The sequence below is a fragment of the Anser anser genome, assembly GCF_964211835.1.
Source record: "Anser anser genome assembly, chromosome: 5".
NCBI lineage: Eukaryota > Metazoa > Chordata > Aves > Anseriformes > Anatidae > Anser > Anser anser.
Window position 1 is genome coordinate 52,067,995 of NC_139725.1, and position 15,767 is coordinate 52,083,761.

Here is a 15,767-nt window from a genome sequence, read left to right on the forward strand (position 1 = left end):
TTGGTCTGAGGCCACAAGCTTCTTTTTTTTTTTTTTACTGATGTGCCCATTGCTCCAGTTACCCCAGCATACCTTGGCAATTCTTTACAGCATGAAATAGGAAGAAATGGGTAAACATCTCCCTAGAGAACCGTTTGGCTTTAAAAATATGAGTGGAGCCAAACACATACTTTACAAATGTGAGTAAAGTATCTTAACTAAGAAAGCATCAGTCCTACAGGAATGGTATAACAGATGTTAGAATAGAAAACAGGTCTGTGTGAACAAGTAGAGTATTTTGGGCAACAATTCATAACCGAATAACATTTTGTTTTGAAAATTAAGTTGAAAGAATCATTACCAACCTACTGTTTCTAGACATGTTGCTATTTATCTGCTTATCACACCAGTTCGATGAGACAGTACTCTCACTATGTGTTATAAAGACTCTAGGACTTGCACACAATCATTTCCAATGACCAATTTTGTATAATTCAGGTATTATAAATATTTCAATTATTGTTACCAGACTCTTTATTGCAAGCAATATTTTTGAAGAATCTATTATATGTTAAAAAAATATCATGGCTAAATTTGGCTCTCAATTCTAGAGGTATAAATCTGGATTATCTTTTATTTAACAATAATTTTACTCAAGTTCATGAACAGAATTTGGCTTTGTGTTCATCAAAGAAAACTATAGAAAAATATACATTTATCTTCCTAAATTCTTCAGAAGAGTTACCAATATGCTACTAAATACTCTAAATGTATGAAAAAAATGAAATATTTTCAGTTTTATGTATGTGGTTATGTTTTGGTTTTATTCACATTTATCTAGACATTGTTTTAAATTACTGGCACTACATTAGGGTATGTCAAGATGCATCATATAAATAGATACAACTTGCCATGACCTTGAGGCAACATGATGTGTATGTTGCATTATATTAGCTATCCAAACATCTTCCTTATATAATACAGTATCCACTTCAGAGAAATAGCATGGGTGGTTATGCATACTGTACAGAAGACTTAAGCAAATCTATAGCCAGACCATTTGTATCTTTTCAAAGAGAATAGGAATAATCTATAGAAGGTGGGAAAAAAAGAAAAAAAAGAAAAAAAAAGTCAAACGGCTTTGCTCCATATGCAAGGTGACATCCTCTACAGAGCAATGGAAATCTCTGAATATCAGGAAACACTTTTTTACAGTGAGGATGATCAAGCACTGGTGCAGGCTGCCCAGCGAGGTTGTGGTGTCTCCATTCCCAGAGAGGAAAAGCTGGCTGGATGTGATCCTGGGCAGGCAGCTCTAGATGGCCCTGCTTGAGCAGGGACCAGGTCGCCTCCCGGGGGTCCTTGCAAACCTCAGCCATTTTGTGATTCTGTGATGTATCACAGAAAATAGAAATTTTCCCATACTTCTCTCTTCATTGCCCATCCTGATGGCATTGCCAGACCATTTGGCAAGTTAATTGTGGCCTTTTCAATCCTGAATCCCATTTCCTTTCCATGCCAGACAGCTCTACCATAGGCCCTGCAGAGGAAAGCTGTTACCTTGCCCATGTGTTTTCCAATATGTACAGAGAATAGCACAACTGGGAACTTTCCCCAGGAACACTGAACCTTGGCAAGATGAGCAGTCACCTCTGCTCCACACTGTGCTTACTCCTCCTGCAGGTCAGAGGGGCAGCTGCTCCCATGGATCAATTGCCCAGCTCTCCTGGTGATGTGCAGGTCAACCTTCGGCTACTCACTTCAACCTTTCAGTATTTTTCCCCCCACTTTCAAATACATTGTTTTGTTGTAATTTTTAAGCTTCTCGGGCTAGGTATCATTCTTGCTGTCTGTATCTGGTTTCTAGCCCAGACATCAGCAGGGGTTGCCGCATGCTGCTGCAATATAAATGACTAATGATGATGATAAAAGGTGTGGGAGTTGGTTGCCTGCAGTGTTATCCTACTTTGTTAACTTTGTTTTAGAAACTAGCTACTTCCTCTAATTATCTGCTATTTTATCAAAATTAAGTCTAACATTTTTAAAAAGTCAAGGCATTTTCAGCCGCCTCACTTTTGGAATGTCCACCCCAAGACTTTGAAAAAAGCTTTGAAATTTTCAGAGTTTGGATAGTGCTGCTGCCATGGTGCCAGTAGCCTTCAGCCTGAGAGGCAGGCTATTGGCACCTTTAAGTGTCAGCTGCAAATGTGTCCTAAAAAAGGCATTCAATAGAGAAGTGCTCTATTTTAAAATTTGGGCTGATATAGGTAACAATTACACACAAAACAGCATGTGAAAAGAACATTATCAAGGTTGCACAGCTCAGCAATTGAAGCTAAGAAATGCTGCAAGTAAAACCATCTCTACTCCATAAATTTGCCACCTTGCACAGGTGCATCGGTCACAGACTATTTTTGCACAGGATCAGAGTCTTGCTTGGTGCGCAGAATAGATGACATAGTTTGTGAGTTCAGTACTTGTTTTCTTCTCACTGTTCAATGCATGGCTCAAACTTTGCTGTGAAGGCAAAATCATTTCTCACTGGGGCATTCCACGGTGTTCCACAGTACAGGTCCTTGCTGTGTGCAGATGTTGACTTATTTACCTTTCCAGTGCCTTACTAACAGTTCTGGGTGTCATTACTCCCTTGTTCAGGCAGTAACATAAGGCAAAAAAGAGCAAGTTTACAAGTATCCACAATTGTGGTTGCTTAATTAAGTTTTTTATTTGTTCGGTTGGTATTTTTTGAGTACCCAGCAGCCCATACTGCAGTTCCCCTGTTTCTACTGCAGTCGCCAGTGCTCACCACTCCACATATTTAAGCCTCCAGGCCTCATAAGTATACAGAACAGGGTTGCAACACTGAAAAGTGTGCTGTCAATGAGCTGTCCCCTTCCTCAGGGCAGCATCTCACTTCTGTAGACGAAAGACTGTTGATCCTTTTTGCACTCTCCTGCCACTTTTATATTCTGTATTAAAAAAAAAAAAAAAAAGAAGAATCCTACAAACAAAAGCTTTTTTCTTTCCTCTCCTGTGGCAAATGCACTCTGTACTGAGTGAAGCTGGAATTTGGTGAACAAAATAGTGCTCAGCTATAACCTACCTGATAACACATAAACAGAAAGACACTGAATTCATGCTGGATCACCTTTAACTGTGGCATTTTTGAATGGTCTTTGCAAATTAATTACACAGAGAATTTATTTTTGAAAAGCAAACTGAAAACGTTGTGCTATTCAAATTGTCATGTTGAAAACCATCAATGTGTCATTTCAACCTATTGAATTGCTGCATGGATCATTTAAGCAAAGAGAGTAATTAAAGAACAAAAAAATTACAATAGAGGTAATTTCTTTTGTAAAATCTATCAATTAAAAGCAAACACGTTTTCAGATGGACTAGACCTTCTCCAGTATTTGTACCAGGCCATCTCAGCTATAACAAAATTGCCAATGCAGTTCTTGCTTCAAAAGTGAAGATACTTGAGTATTTCACAGAAACAGTTGGTAGGTTTATGTATGGCTAAAACAGTAAGTTTCCAAGCATCCTTCCCGTAAACAGCAAAACTAGATGAATTTTTCCCCCAAAATATTTTCTCTGTAACAAAAATAAATTCACACCAAATGGTTACAATTTTACAAAGTTATATATATAATATATATTATATATAATATTTATATATAATATATATATATAAATGAATGTAACTTTCCTAAATCAGAAAGTGTTAGTTAGCTAGAATTATTTGCAGTGTCCCTTAATCTAGCTGTAACTAATTTTTAGAATAAACATAACTGGAAGTAAAAATGGAGATTTTAGACTTTCTAGATAGTTGTTGTACACACAAACTAGCAGCTCCTTTCCAAAGAATCTCAGGTGTTATATTCCTCAAGGTTTTGGATGATGTTCCTGTACATTCTCGTTTTTTAAGGAGAGCTCACTTCTGAACTCTGTTTTCAGGAACTAATTTTAAGGGCAGTTCAATCCACTACAGGCCAAATGATCATCTGGTCTTGGCTGAATTTAGAGATATTATATAGCCAAAGAAAGACAAATTTTTGTAACTTTTCCTCCTTGTAATATTTCTTAAATGTCTTCTGAAGCAGCTCAGTTTTCATTCCAAGAAGCTGGGGTGTGAGGGCAGCTCTTCAAGTTGCTTATGACAGAGGTTATGTGCCTTTTGGCAGACAGTGGAGACCTGTCTTTCACTGATGTTTGAGTATTGTATTTTACCTTTTACAGGGCTACAACTTATTTTTGCTCCTAAAAGAGAGCCCCGGAGATGCCTTTGAAATAGAAAATGAAGTGTTGAGATCTGAAATGATAGGAGATATTTTAACATTTCATTCCTTCATCTAGCTGTTTCAGGTAATGCTACGTTTGTCTGGACAAAGATTTAAATTTGAGGGCTTTTAACAGTTCTTTTTTTCTTTTTTTTCTTTTTTTTCTTTTTCTTTTTTTCTTTTTTTTTATTCTTTTTTCTTTTTCTCAGAATGGACAGTAATAAGAATGGATTCTGCAAAACAACACTATATAAGTTAGGACTCAAAGATTCCTCTGTATTGATCTATGAATTGATACCCATAAGATATATGCAGGATAGATATTGGAATATGCTAGCTTCCAGGGATGGTCACCTGATCGTTATGATGTTCTTCTTTTTTAAGCTCAGGAAAGATGGGCAAAGGACTAAGAGAGAGCTCTGACTTTAAACTTCAAATCTTTATTCTATGATAGTTTCTGGAGTGTGGGAAGGAGAGATCTAAGACTTCCCTTCCCTTCCCTTCCCTTCCCTTCCCTTCCCTTCCCTTCCCTTCCCTTCCCTTCCCTTCCCTTCCCTTCCCTTCCCTTCCCTTCCCTTCCCTTCCCTTCCCTTCCCTTCCCTTCCCTTCCCTTCCCTTCCCTTCCCTTCCCTTCCCTTCCCTTCCATTCCCTTCCCTTCCCTTCCCTTCCCTTCCCTGCCCTTCCCTGCCCTTCCCTGCCCTCCCCTCCCCTCCCCTCCCCTCCCCTCCCCTCCCCTCCCCTCCCCTTCCCATTTATTTATTTTTTCTCTTTGAATGAAAAGTGTCTCTTTTACCAGCCTTGGTCTATATAAATCATAAAACCTGTGGAGTAGGGACAGTACCTCTTTAGAGTGCCTACCACACAGGCTTCATGATGATAACATAACCCCAAGAAGGGTTTTTGTCCTCTGTTGGTCCAAAACCCCTTAGCGTAACTACAGAAGTCACAGAGAAGGGCAAGAAAGATAACCAAGAGCATGGAATGGATTTTGTGTAAGAAACAAGTAGACAGACAAGGATTTTTTAGCCCTGAAAAAGGATGACTACAGGGATATGGTAGGAGATTTACTGTATTCTAGGTGGCCTGCAGAATAAAAAACAATTAAGCACTGTGTCTCAAATTACATAATTAGGAATCAAGTAGCAGGTTTAAATAACAAGTGGATGCTTTTTCATATATTCCTTAATTATCTTCTGAGCTCATTGCTAGAGGATACTGAACAGAAAAATAGAAGTTGACAGGAGTTCAGAGAGTAATTAGACAAATTTGGAGAAAACAGATCCATGAAGCAGCATTAAACCCAAAGATGTTTCCTTGGGCAGAGGAAGTCCTTGACCTGAAGATTTCTGGACTCTTGTTAGGTACAGAGGTGAGCATTACTGCATGCTCACACTGTGCACATTTGGCATCAGCTAATGGCAAGGGGATACTAGGTTAGCCAGACCTTGGTCTGGCTCCATTTGGCTACTTCTATTCCCATTAGCACCACAGCACGTTTGACCAGCATGCAGTGGACATCTTACAAGGCAGTCCTGGGAAATCCGCACTGTGGCTAGCCCTGTCTGTCCCTTCCCTGCTGACAGGGAAGAAGCAGTGGTGAGACACAAAGACCAGCTTGGGGTTGGTGTTTGTTTTCTCTTCTCCTTCCCCATTGCAGCTGCTGCTTCTGGGAAGGAGCCCCTTGGGCTCTGCAGATCAGGGCTCAGCAGATGCTAGATGAAGTTGGAACCTATGGGATCTCTTCCCACCATTGTGTCCACGATATATAACTATTATATTTCAGCTCTGTTTGTTGCTGTCCTGGAGGAGATCTGGCTTTTATCTCCAGCTCCATGTTGGGGTCAGCTGTACCAGCAGCCTAAGCGCAGTCATGCATCCATATGCCAGCCATGAACATAGTCCCTCATCCTCAGGAGTTAAACTGTCTGCAAACAGCAGAGCAGTAAATTGTCTGAAAATGGAGCACAGGCATTGTCAGTTGCTTTTTTAGAGCTGGTGCATTTGCACTCATTGCAGAGGGATTCATGCGAACAAAAGAAGCATAGACCCTGTTGTTGTCCCTCTTTTCTTGCTGATAAAGGGTACCAGGGATTGACCTCAGGAATAGTGGGAAGGCAGAAATACTTTTCTGTCTCAAAAGGTCTGAAAAGAAATACTGAGTATTTAAAAGGATAAAAATGGCAAGAGTGTGCTGCAGTACCAGCTGAGAGTCAAACGCTTCTGCTTCTGAGCATTATCACCAAGCAACCGAGCACAGTGCTGTGTATCAGGAAAATGGATTGTGAACGTGAAATAGGCCAGTCTAAATCAATGAGAATTACACTGAAATTTCACCACTGTTTGGGCCAACCCAGAAAATTCATCATCTCTGGCTTCATGAAATGTGGAGTTTGAATCATACATGCTTCCAGTACTGTTTAAGTAATTTTAAATGCTAGTTTTGATTCAAAGAAACTTTGTTCTTCATAGTGCATCTTACATCAAGGGGGAGAAGGATGGGTTAAAGGGCGGCCTTTGTTCAGGTTTGTTTCTTTCACAAACTGGGACTCTTGAAGCTTTATGAATCCTACTATGGGAGACCTTGCTGCAGGTGGAGCTGAAGACTATTTGTGCATCTGTGGATAGCATGCTGCTCACAGGCAGTAAAGGAGAGTCTCCAGCAGTGGCTTGGTATTTATGGATCATTATTCTGCTACAAATCATAGCTTTGCTCCTAAGATAGATATACTAATATCTAGATGGAGCACAGGAAGTTCCGCACCAACATGAGAAAGCACTTCTTCACGGTGAGCGGACGAAGCAGTGGAACAGGCTTCCCAGGGAGGTTGTGGAGTCTCCTTCTCTGGAGATATTCAAGGCCCGTCTGGACACCTACCTGGGCAGCCTGCTCTAAGGAACCTGCTTTGGCAGGGGGGGGTTGGACCCGATGATCTTTCGAGGTCCCTTCCAACCCCTACAATTCTGTGATTCTGTGATTCTGTAATATTCAAAATATCCAGTGTCTTTATAATAGAGCTTAGGTATCCTCAGCATGTCAGGATTGCCCATGGTCCCAGAGACATAAACAAGGAGAAGGAAGGAGAGGAAAGGCAAGTCCTTCACCTCTCCTCAGTCCTGAGCTGCCTGGGGAACAAAACCCGCTGCCAGACTAAACTGGATCCTACCCTCAGTGGGGACCAGGATGAGCTCTGTTAATGAATTGCCTATTTGAATTCTGTCCTCTCTGAATAACCTCATTGCTGCTGAGTGCCCTCCTTTATTCCAGAAGAGGTCTCACATTGCTGAGACCTTTGGAGATATCCTGGCTGTGGTGCTATAAATAGAGTGTGTTTCCCACTGACTAAAACCTGCCAGCATAGCAGCAGTCTGACGTGGATTTGCTGTTTTGCTTGAAGGCTACGTAAGTGCTTGTGTCCTCTCTCTGCTGAGATGTCTCTTAGCTTCTGGCACTGGTTTCTCTGCTTACTACTGGGGATATATTTTTGAATCTGGCTCACATTTCTGATTTTATTTTTTTTTTCTCTATAACACCTCTCCCTGGGCACCTTTCCTTGCCTCCCCTCCCTTTTCTTTTATTGCAGGTTTCTGTTTTTCTCAGGTATTCTGATTGCTACTATGTATTAGTTTCTGCTCATCCCATTCCCATTCGGCTGCCATTATACGTACTGCACGCTGTCTGTGCAAGCTGCTTTGGCTGAATGGACTTTAGTGAAGCTTTTTTATGGTCCCAAAACTGCCGCCTTGCTTTTCCTTCTCTTGGCCTTATCTTGCATTCACATGATGCCTTTCAGTTCTGTGAAACCCAGCTCTGCAAATAAACACAGACAGGTGTCCCTGCACCTGCTGATACTTCTCTGAGCAGGTCTCGACTGGTAGCTAACAGCACGGTGTGTAAGTGGGGATTAGGAGGGGATTTATCCAGTCAAAATGGCACAAGGATTGCACATGGGTACAAAGTCATCACAAAAGTGAAAAAATGCCAATGTAATCCTTAGGAAAAGTACCCCGGGGCTGCTAACACACAAACGTGCCTGCTACCTTTGCCTTCCTCCCACAGGCCACTAGCAGCAGTGCAGTATCTGTTCAGATGCCCTGCTCACCATCCTGCCTAGGGGCTGTCCAGTATCTGAGCTGAGCACGCAGCTTTCCTAAGCCTGCCCTTGGAGGGAAAAGAGGTTAAAAAACCTTGTTAAGAGGAAAGGAACAAAATCCCACTTGCTGTGATGTACACGTGGGATTAAACCCTTGAGGAGCCTCTCCTCCCTCCTAGGTAAACTCAAGCACTTCTGTGTGTGATAAGGGAAAGTGTCAGCTCCAGCAGCAGCTGAACTCACACTCTGCTTTGTATGATTTCTGTGCCCCATTCAGTTTGCTAATCAAAACAAGTTTCTGCTGTGTTTCTTATCCCCAGAGGGTGGAACTATCCCCAGAAAATTAAAGCTCTCTTATCTGTTAATGTGTCATCACAACTAATAGCCTGGGGACTGTAAACAAGTTTAAATATCAAAACAATTTGGCTGGTGATTGTCTGTGATTATGTATTAAGAATACAAAATTTGTGCCTGCTGATATTCAAGCTAGATTGAATACAAGGAGCCAGATCCTCAGCTGCTGTAAATGGAAGTGGCTGAGCCGAATGCAGGAGGGAGGCTGCTCTGTGCCAGCTCAGCACTGAACCCTGGTAGCTTTGCAGAAGATTTTCTTCTTGTCTGTCAAAGCGCCAGGGCACACACATTAGCAGGGGGCTGGTCAGGAGCGCAGAGGGCCCCCTGGACCATCCTCCTGGCGTGCTGGGATCTCTGCTTCTGCTGGCTGCGCCCTCAGCTCCCAGCCTCCTGGGGACCCCGTGAATAATGACTGAGAACTGAAAGGATTTCAGATTACAAAACTTTTTCAAGAGCGAGTCAAGGTGCCAGCATGTTCAAAAGCTGTCAGATATGTCAGGGCAGGTACTTCACTAGGGATGTGCTTTGTATCTTCGACGTGACAAACATACAGCAGTACGACAACAAACGTGAGCTTGCTGCTGCCTTTGCCAAAGCCCTGCCCGTACCCCGTCACCTTCAACTGGCTCACTGCTCATCCTGAGAGTGAGGAGAGCAGTAAGGGTTATTTCCTCTTGCTAGAATTGTTTTGCCTAGTCCACTGGGCTGCTTGCAATGACAGGGGTGTGTAACAGGTCCTGCGGATTTGTGGAGAAGTAATGGGTTTTATAAGACTGTTAGATTTGAAGTTTTTCATGTTAACATCTCCCTCTTTTGAACGTACCTGTATGGTGTCACTGTTACTATGGTTCATCTTCTGACGTAGACTGGGCCATTCTTCAAGGCGTCCTACAGATGAGAAACTGAGGCAGAGGGAGACAAAGTGGATTTCCCCTAGATATATAAGAAGTCAGCAGTAATTCAAAGAGGTGAATATCAGAGATGTTTCCCCATATGCAATGAAGAATACATAACTTTTAGGGTAAATCTTTTCAGAATATACATCTTTTCAAAAGGCTGATATCAGGTTAATGTAGAATTTTGCAAAATGAAATAGGAAGCACATTAATTTTGATATGACAGGAGGGCACTTACCTAATGAAATAGTACTTAAATTGGAAGGGCAGTTATTAAAAAACTGGTAAATGTAGTGCTCACTATCCTTCCTATCTCTATCAGCAGTTCTGGTAAGGAGGAAGGAGTGTTTCTGACAAGCATGAAGTCCCATCAGAAAAAATATAAAAGGAGCAATGTGTCAAAAGAATCTTAAAACAAGAAAAAATGTCAAAAAATGAAATCAATTTCCAGAAGAGAATAATAAAGGCTGAAAAAAAAAAAAAGTTTTCTTAATTAAGGTAATTACACTAAAAACATCAGCAACTATTTTCACAGTAGCAAAAAATACCCACAAAACCCAGCCAGCAAAAATTCCCCTCTGAGCACAAGATCTGTGAAGGTGAAAGGCTTGAGTCTGATATCAGGAGAGTGCTCCTTTTCTCCCAAGGTCAGCCCATAAATGTAGAGAAGTAATTTTGATTCTGGTCTCCTCACAGTTCAAAGTCAAAGCTCACCTTGATTTCAACAGTGCTATATTTGGCAAAGTACTTGTATAATTGTATTTGGTCCCAGTCTTGTCCTGTTTGAATGCTAAGCACCTGTTACTCACACCTGTTGTGGTCTCCCTTGTAGTTTGGGGGTGGTATAAAACAGCAAGAAATGTGGTCCCACTGGAGCAACCCGTCCAAGAAAACTGATGGTGCCAGCATCCACATTACAACTGTTTGGGGGTTTTTACTTCAGACCAGCATTTGCCTGGGATTATGTTCCCGTGGATTGAAATTCCCGCTGTTTTTTGTAGCACATAGGGAGCTCCTGGAGCACATCTTTGGGTATAGTTTCATCCAATATGGGTGCAGTTCATGCAGTCCCAGGCTGCATCGTAGAGCCAGATGCAGCATGTAGGCATGGCAGGAGCAATCTGTCAGAGGCTGTTGGAGACACAACCTTCAGTAAGTCATGCTGTGCATCAGCCCACTCTGCATTTGTTGCCACCTCATTGCTTTCCTGCTCCTCCATACTCATCATGCCCCAGTCATCTGCTTCTCCACACACATTTCACTGCATCACACCAAAGACCTTTCCCCTTGGTTAAGACTCCCTAGTGTAATAATCTGGCAATCTGAGTTGCATTGGTGGTGTTCAGATTTGAAACCACTCAATAGCTCCTTGCTAGTAATCACAACATGCAAAGAACAGAAACGTGATTGCACGACCTCAGATCAGAAACTGTGCACCCTTGGGGACCGCTCTATCTCATAGAAGCCAGCAGGGGGTGCCTGGAAAGATTTTAATGTGGTGGTACCTCCACACAATACTTACACAGCTTCCAAAAAAAAAAATCATCGCTCAAGGACTTCCTAAGCCAGAGGGTTTTTCTTTATAACCATTTGCCTTTTATATGATTTTACTTTTGTGAATTATTCAGGTACTTTTTAGATTTATGTTAATTTTACGATCTATGGTGTCCTGCAGGGAAGAGTTTTACACTCTAATTGAGTGATGCACACTTTGAATGTATCAGGAAAAGACTGGGGATGTTAATAATAGGGGTTAAGATGTCCTTAAGCTGCCTCTGCTCACTTTAATCCAAGAAACAGGGTCATTGGGCACGTGGTATAGAGACGCTGTGCCCAAAATGAGTGAGTTGGTGGGTGCAGCGTGTGTGCAAATCTGCTCCAGCTGAGGTTCTAGACATTGATGTGAGTGGGAAACTCTGCCCAAACCATGGATGCAGAGAGACCCATGCATTAATCAGTGTTTCTTCTCTGGCTTTTTTCAGAGACAGAAAGGCTTGACCCACAATTTTTTTTTTTTTTTTTTTTTTTTTTTTCTGTGGGATCTAGAAATGCTGAATCAAGAGTGCTCAGCTCTGAGGGAACAAGCCTGCAGAGATTTCAGACACAGCCCTTGCACCCTCCCCTCAAATCTTTGTGTTCCAGGCCTGGGATTTTATCTGACTGTATTTGTGGTTCCACTTGATTTTTCAAATGAACGGTGAAATGCAGACATTAGGCCAGAGGGCCAACCTCTCAGTTACTGAAGGGGAAGAGAACATGATATCCAAATGACTCACGGCTTTGTGGGTGAAGCAAGAGCTGCATGTCACAGCGTGGGATGTGGGTTTGTGGTCCAATCCCATAAGGAGGTCAAATATGCCAAAGCCTTTCTGCTGCTAGAAGAGGTCCTGCAGGAGGAGTTGCAGGTGACAGTGTCTAGAGGAAATTGGGGACCCGAAAGTTTCAGAGGGCTGGAAGGGATCCAGGAGCCAGTGTGCTCTGGGAGGTACCTAGTGCCTCTGAAGCTTTGATCTTCTGGGACAGGTTACCAGAGGACCTGCTGGATGAGCATGCTCTGAGTGATGCAGCATCCCTCTCCTTGTTGCCTCCTGCTCCCGTTGACTTGTGTTTGCCATGGATACCCTCAGGTCGCCATCTTCTTCCTTGCTTTCTGCTGAATCACTTGGTGACACCAAGGCAAGCACATAAATGTTAATGCAAACATAAGTGTAAAGGCTGGTGGCACCTCCACAGACCCCTGTTTTTGCCTTACTCACTGCCAGTCACCTGTACATCACTTGTACCTGCTGGAGCTGCACCACAAAGCCCTTCCTAGGATGCTGCTGGCAGTTGCTGTCTTATATAAGAACATACTGGAGATGTAACAAATACGGATTTTTTCATCTAGACCCTCTCTTCTTCCTCCCAGTCTCTCTGATGGAGGATTTCCTCTCCTCTTCCAGTCCTTTCCGTCCTTTTGGTACTCTGGTTGCTGTGCCATGGCTGTGTGGCCCAGGACCTCGGTGGAGCTGCAGGTCTGGGCTCCCCCTTGGGAATCCTGCTGGGAGATGTGTGCCTCAGCACGTGGTGGCCTCCCCTCCCTGTCCATCCAAGCTGCTTGGGGTCTGGTGGCTTTGCTCCATGGGTTAAGAGTAAATTCCTCCTGAGGGAGGAATTCGGGAAGAGCCTGTCCTTCCTTTCTTCTCCAACCAACCCCTCCTGTGAGCAGGAGCAGTTTGGGGGGCATTTTTCAGTAACTCCTGCCATGGTTTTCAGCAGCAGGAAGGTCACAGGATGCAGTGGGCAGCTGGGGAGACAACAGCAGGGCACAGCCTGAACCCAGCTCCTGGCAGATCAGTTTGCTGTGGGAAACCAGCCAGTCTTTTCCAGTTTTCTGGGGCAGTCTGTTTTGCCTGTTTTGTCCAATTTTATAGCATGAGATGAAGGTAGGCATGGATAAATAGAATTTATCCTTTTCTAATTTGAACAATCAAATGTTTACCCAGGTCTCAGCACCTGGCTGGAACACCAAGGGAGCTCCAGCAGTGCCTGGAGTCAGAGCTGGTCCCAGACTGGAAGGATTTTCTGTTTTAAGCAGTTCAGATGCTGGAGCTGCTGCTTAGGAAATGGCTGAATCCTCCCTGCAGGCAGATCAATACCTCTCAGCTCACTGCACTGCAAGGAACTTTTCATTGTACATTAAGAATGAGGAAAATAAAAGCCAAGATGGATGTTATTCTGTTTTTGCTTTTGTTTTGAATTATTTAGTGGGAAGTCACTGCTGTCTCCCCTCTTGTCAGGAAACAAAATGTCTTTGTCTTTGGTTGTTTTTCTTGTTAAAAAGGAATGAGGTCTTCCCAGATTTATTTATTTTTTTCTCTCACCCACTCACTCCCTGGTACTGAAATGTAAATCTAGCCTCTCTGCAACTTTCCAAGATTGTCTTCTGCATTCTTAACACAGACCAAGTCCCCCCTGATGTTGGAGGGAATCACACCTCAGTGGTACATTTCTAACCAGCTTATAACAACGGTGCAGACAACTTATATGTGCTAGAAATGGTGGCTGGCACATAAACAGAACGTGTTACAGAGAGTTGTAAGAAATCTCCAGGCTAGTTGAACTATCATTTTAATTAAACATTTACTAAATAGCTAATAAAAATATTAAACGTTTTAGAGTGAATTCTTAATGTAAAATAAATTCTTAAAATAAAGTGTTTAGGCATAAAAATTCTGCAGTTGGTTCCACTGTTAATATGAGCTTAGAAAATCAACCTAATGATTTGTTTTGATATTTTTCTTCCTAATTCTAGATTATCCTGAAGGGGAGGATAAAGAAACTGACCACCAAGATGGTAATCACTAGTGGAAATGAAGAAGATAAAGGCAGTCAAGAAAAGGAAAGCAAAGAAGAAACCATCTTGGCAATGCTTGGAATTATTGGGACAATTCTGAACCTCATTGTGATCATTTTTGTGTACATTTACACAACGTTGTAAACTAGCAGGCATGCAAATAGAACAGATAAAACGGCCATTAAGAGTGACGACAAACATTGCTGACTATTGACAAGTTGTTTAATCAGAATTGACTCTGTATTATATTAACACATCATAAAAGCACTGCCTGCAGGCAGTGAAGGCTGAAGCACAATTAATTTAACAAGACTTCTTCACACAGTAACAAGCTAAACTCTTCTGTCCTGCCCTCTTCCTTTCGCTTTGGTTTTCAGTTTGGGGGAAAAATGACTGCAATTATGTAAGTTGTAGCTTTGAAGAAATCCACCAGGGTGATGTTGTTTTAACACAATTAAAAAAAAAAAAAAAAAAAAAAAAGGAAAGAAAAGAAAAGAAACTGTACACTATATCAATTAAAAATGTATACCGTATACCTGCAAGGATCGAACTCAAAGATAACTACATAGCACACATCACGTGTCCATTAGGTCAAATTATTTTTTCTCTTGGTTTTTGCTTTTACTTACATTGAATCTGACAAGCTTTTTGTTTAGAATGAACATATGGTGCAATCATGAAAAAACAATTCTATTGAGCAAGATCTGCCTAAAACTGATAAAATGTTGGGAGAAATACAGTATGTGGTTATTTTTCCTTTCTCATTTGCTTAACATCTGTGTCTGTTCATACCAATGTTTATAAATATATATTTTTAATAAATGTGCTATATTTTTAGCATGAACCAAACATTTGGAGACACTTGTATTCATGCAGCTAGGTTTTGTTTGATGAAGTGCCCTTTTTGACAATGGATGTTTTTCTTCTCAGCAATTATATAGCAGTCTTGTTTGCAGCCCTCTCACTGTAGTCTGCAGCAAGCTCACATCATGCTCATATGCATGACTTGAAGTTGGAATGTCAGCTGAAAAGCATTGCTGCTTAATACGGGAAATAGCAAAACATCGTAAGGTGACCTTTGGAGACTGGTTGCAGAAATAAGGCTCTATTTATAGTTTAAAACAAAAAGCAAATGAAAGGAATTTTGAGCCATCTCTCAGGATACTACAAAATTCACAGAATTTATGGCTTTCAGAATCTGTGACACTCTCTAAGGGCTTATAGTGAGAGAAGCAAGCAAAGGTTTATGTTGTTGAAAAGAGAAATATAAAGAGCTAGTAGAGAGGGGCTTATGAGAAATCTAGGCTGTAAATACAGAGTACATTTTAAATGTGAGGTTGATTAACCCTTCACACTTCTCTGACATGCTTTAACTGAGGTTGGTGAAGTGAAATTCTCTGACTTGTGTTTTTGGCCGGAATGTACAATAGATGGTCACCATTTTGCTTCAGAGTTCAGTACCTATAAGTGTAGGAAGCATTAAAAATGAGAGACCTCAATTTTGCCTCAAGCTGCCTAAGTAGTTGCTCATTAACTCTGACATATCTTCTGAAAACAAAAGTATGTCAATTACTTGTTTGCTGAGTTGTGGCTTGAATAGTGCCCTCAGATGAACAAAGGAGATTGCTATTGAAGTCAACTGGAGCTGTAGAAAGTCTCACCCTAGAGTCTCAGTAATTTTAGTGATAAGTCATGTGCCTCTGGAACCAGTAACGAGCCTCTTACTGGTCTCCAGGTGGCTAGGACCAGTCTCAAAAGTACAGAAGTTCACTGTAAAATACAATAAGAGCAAGCCTGGGAGACCTCCCGTAAAAGAGGTATGTAGTC

The 15,767-nt window shown here is 41.7% G+C and overlaps 1 protein-coding gene across 19 annotated transcripts in view; it reads left to right on the forward strand.

The window, feature by feature from the left end:
• TUNAR (transmembrane neural differentiation associated intracellular calcium regulator) overlaps nucleotides 1–14,789 on the forward strand; it is a 163,524-nt gene extending 148,735 nt beyond the window's left edge. For 12 of the 19 annotated variants that reach the window (XM_083838129.1, XM_083838141.1, XM_083838136.1 and 9 more), the window contains one exon: nucleotides 13,899–14,789. In XM_083838129.1, the coding sequence (XP_083694255.1) occupies nucleotides 13,899–14,084 (186 nt within the window). In that variant the 3' untranslated portion in view covers nucleotides 14,085–14,789. Of the gene's footprint in view, nucleotides 1–4,221; nucleotides 4,348–7,269; nucleotides 7,664–13,898 lie in introns of those variants that run through there. The other 7 variants (XR_014585018.1, XR_014585019.1, XR_014585020.1 and 4 more) reach the window with 3 other exon arrangements.
• The last annotated feature ends 978 nt before the right edge of the window (nucleotides 14,790–15,767 follow it).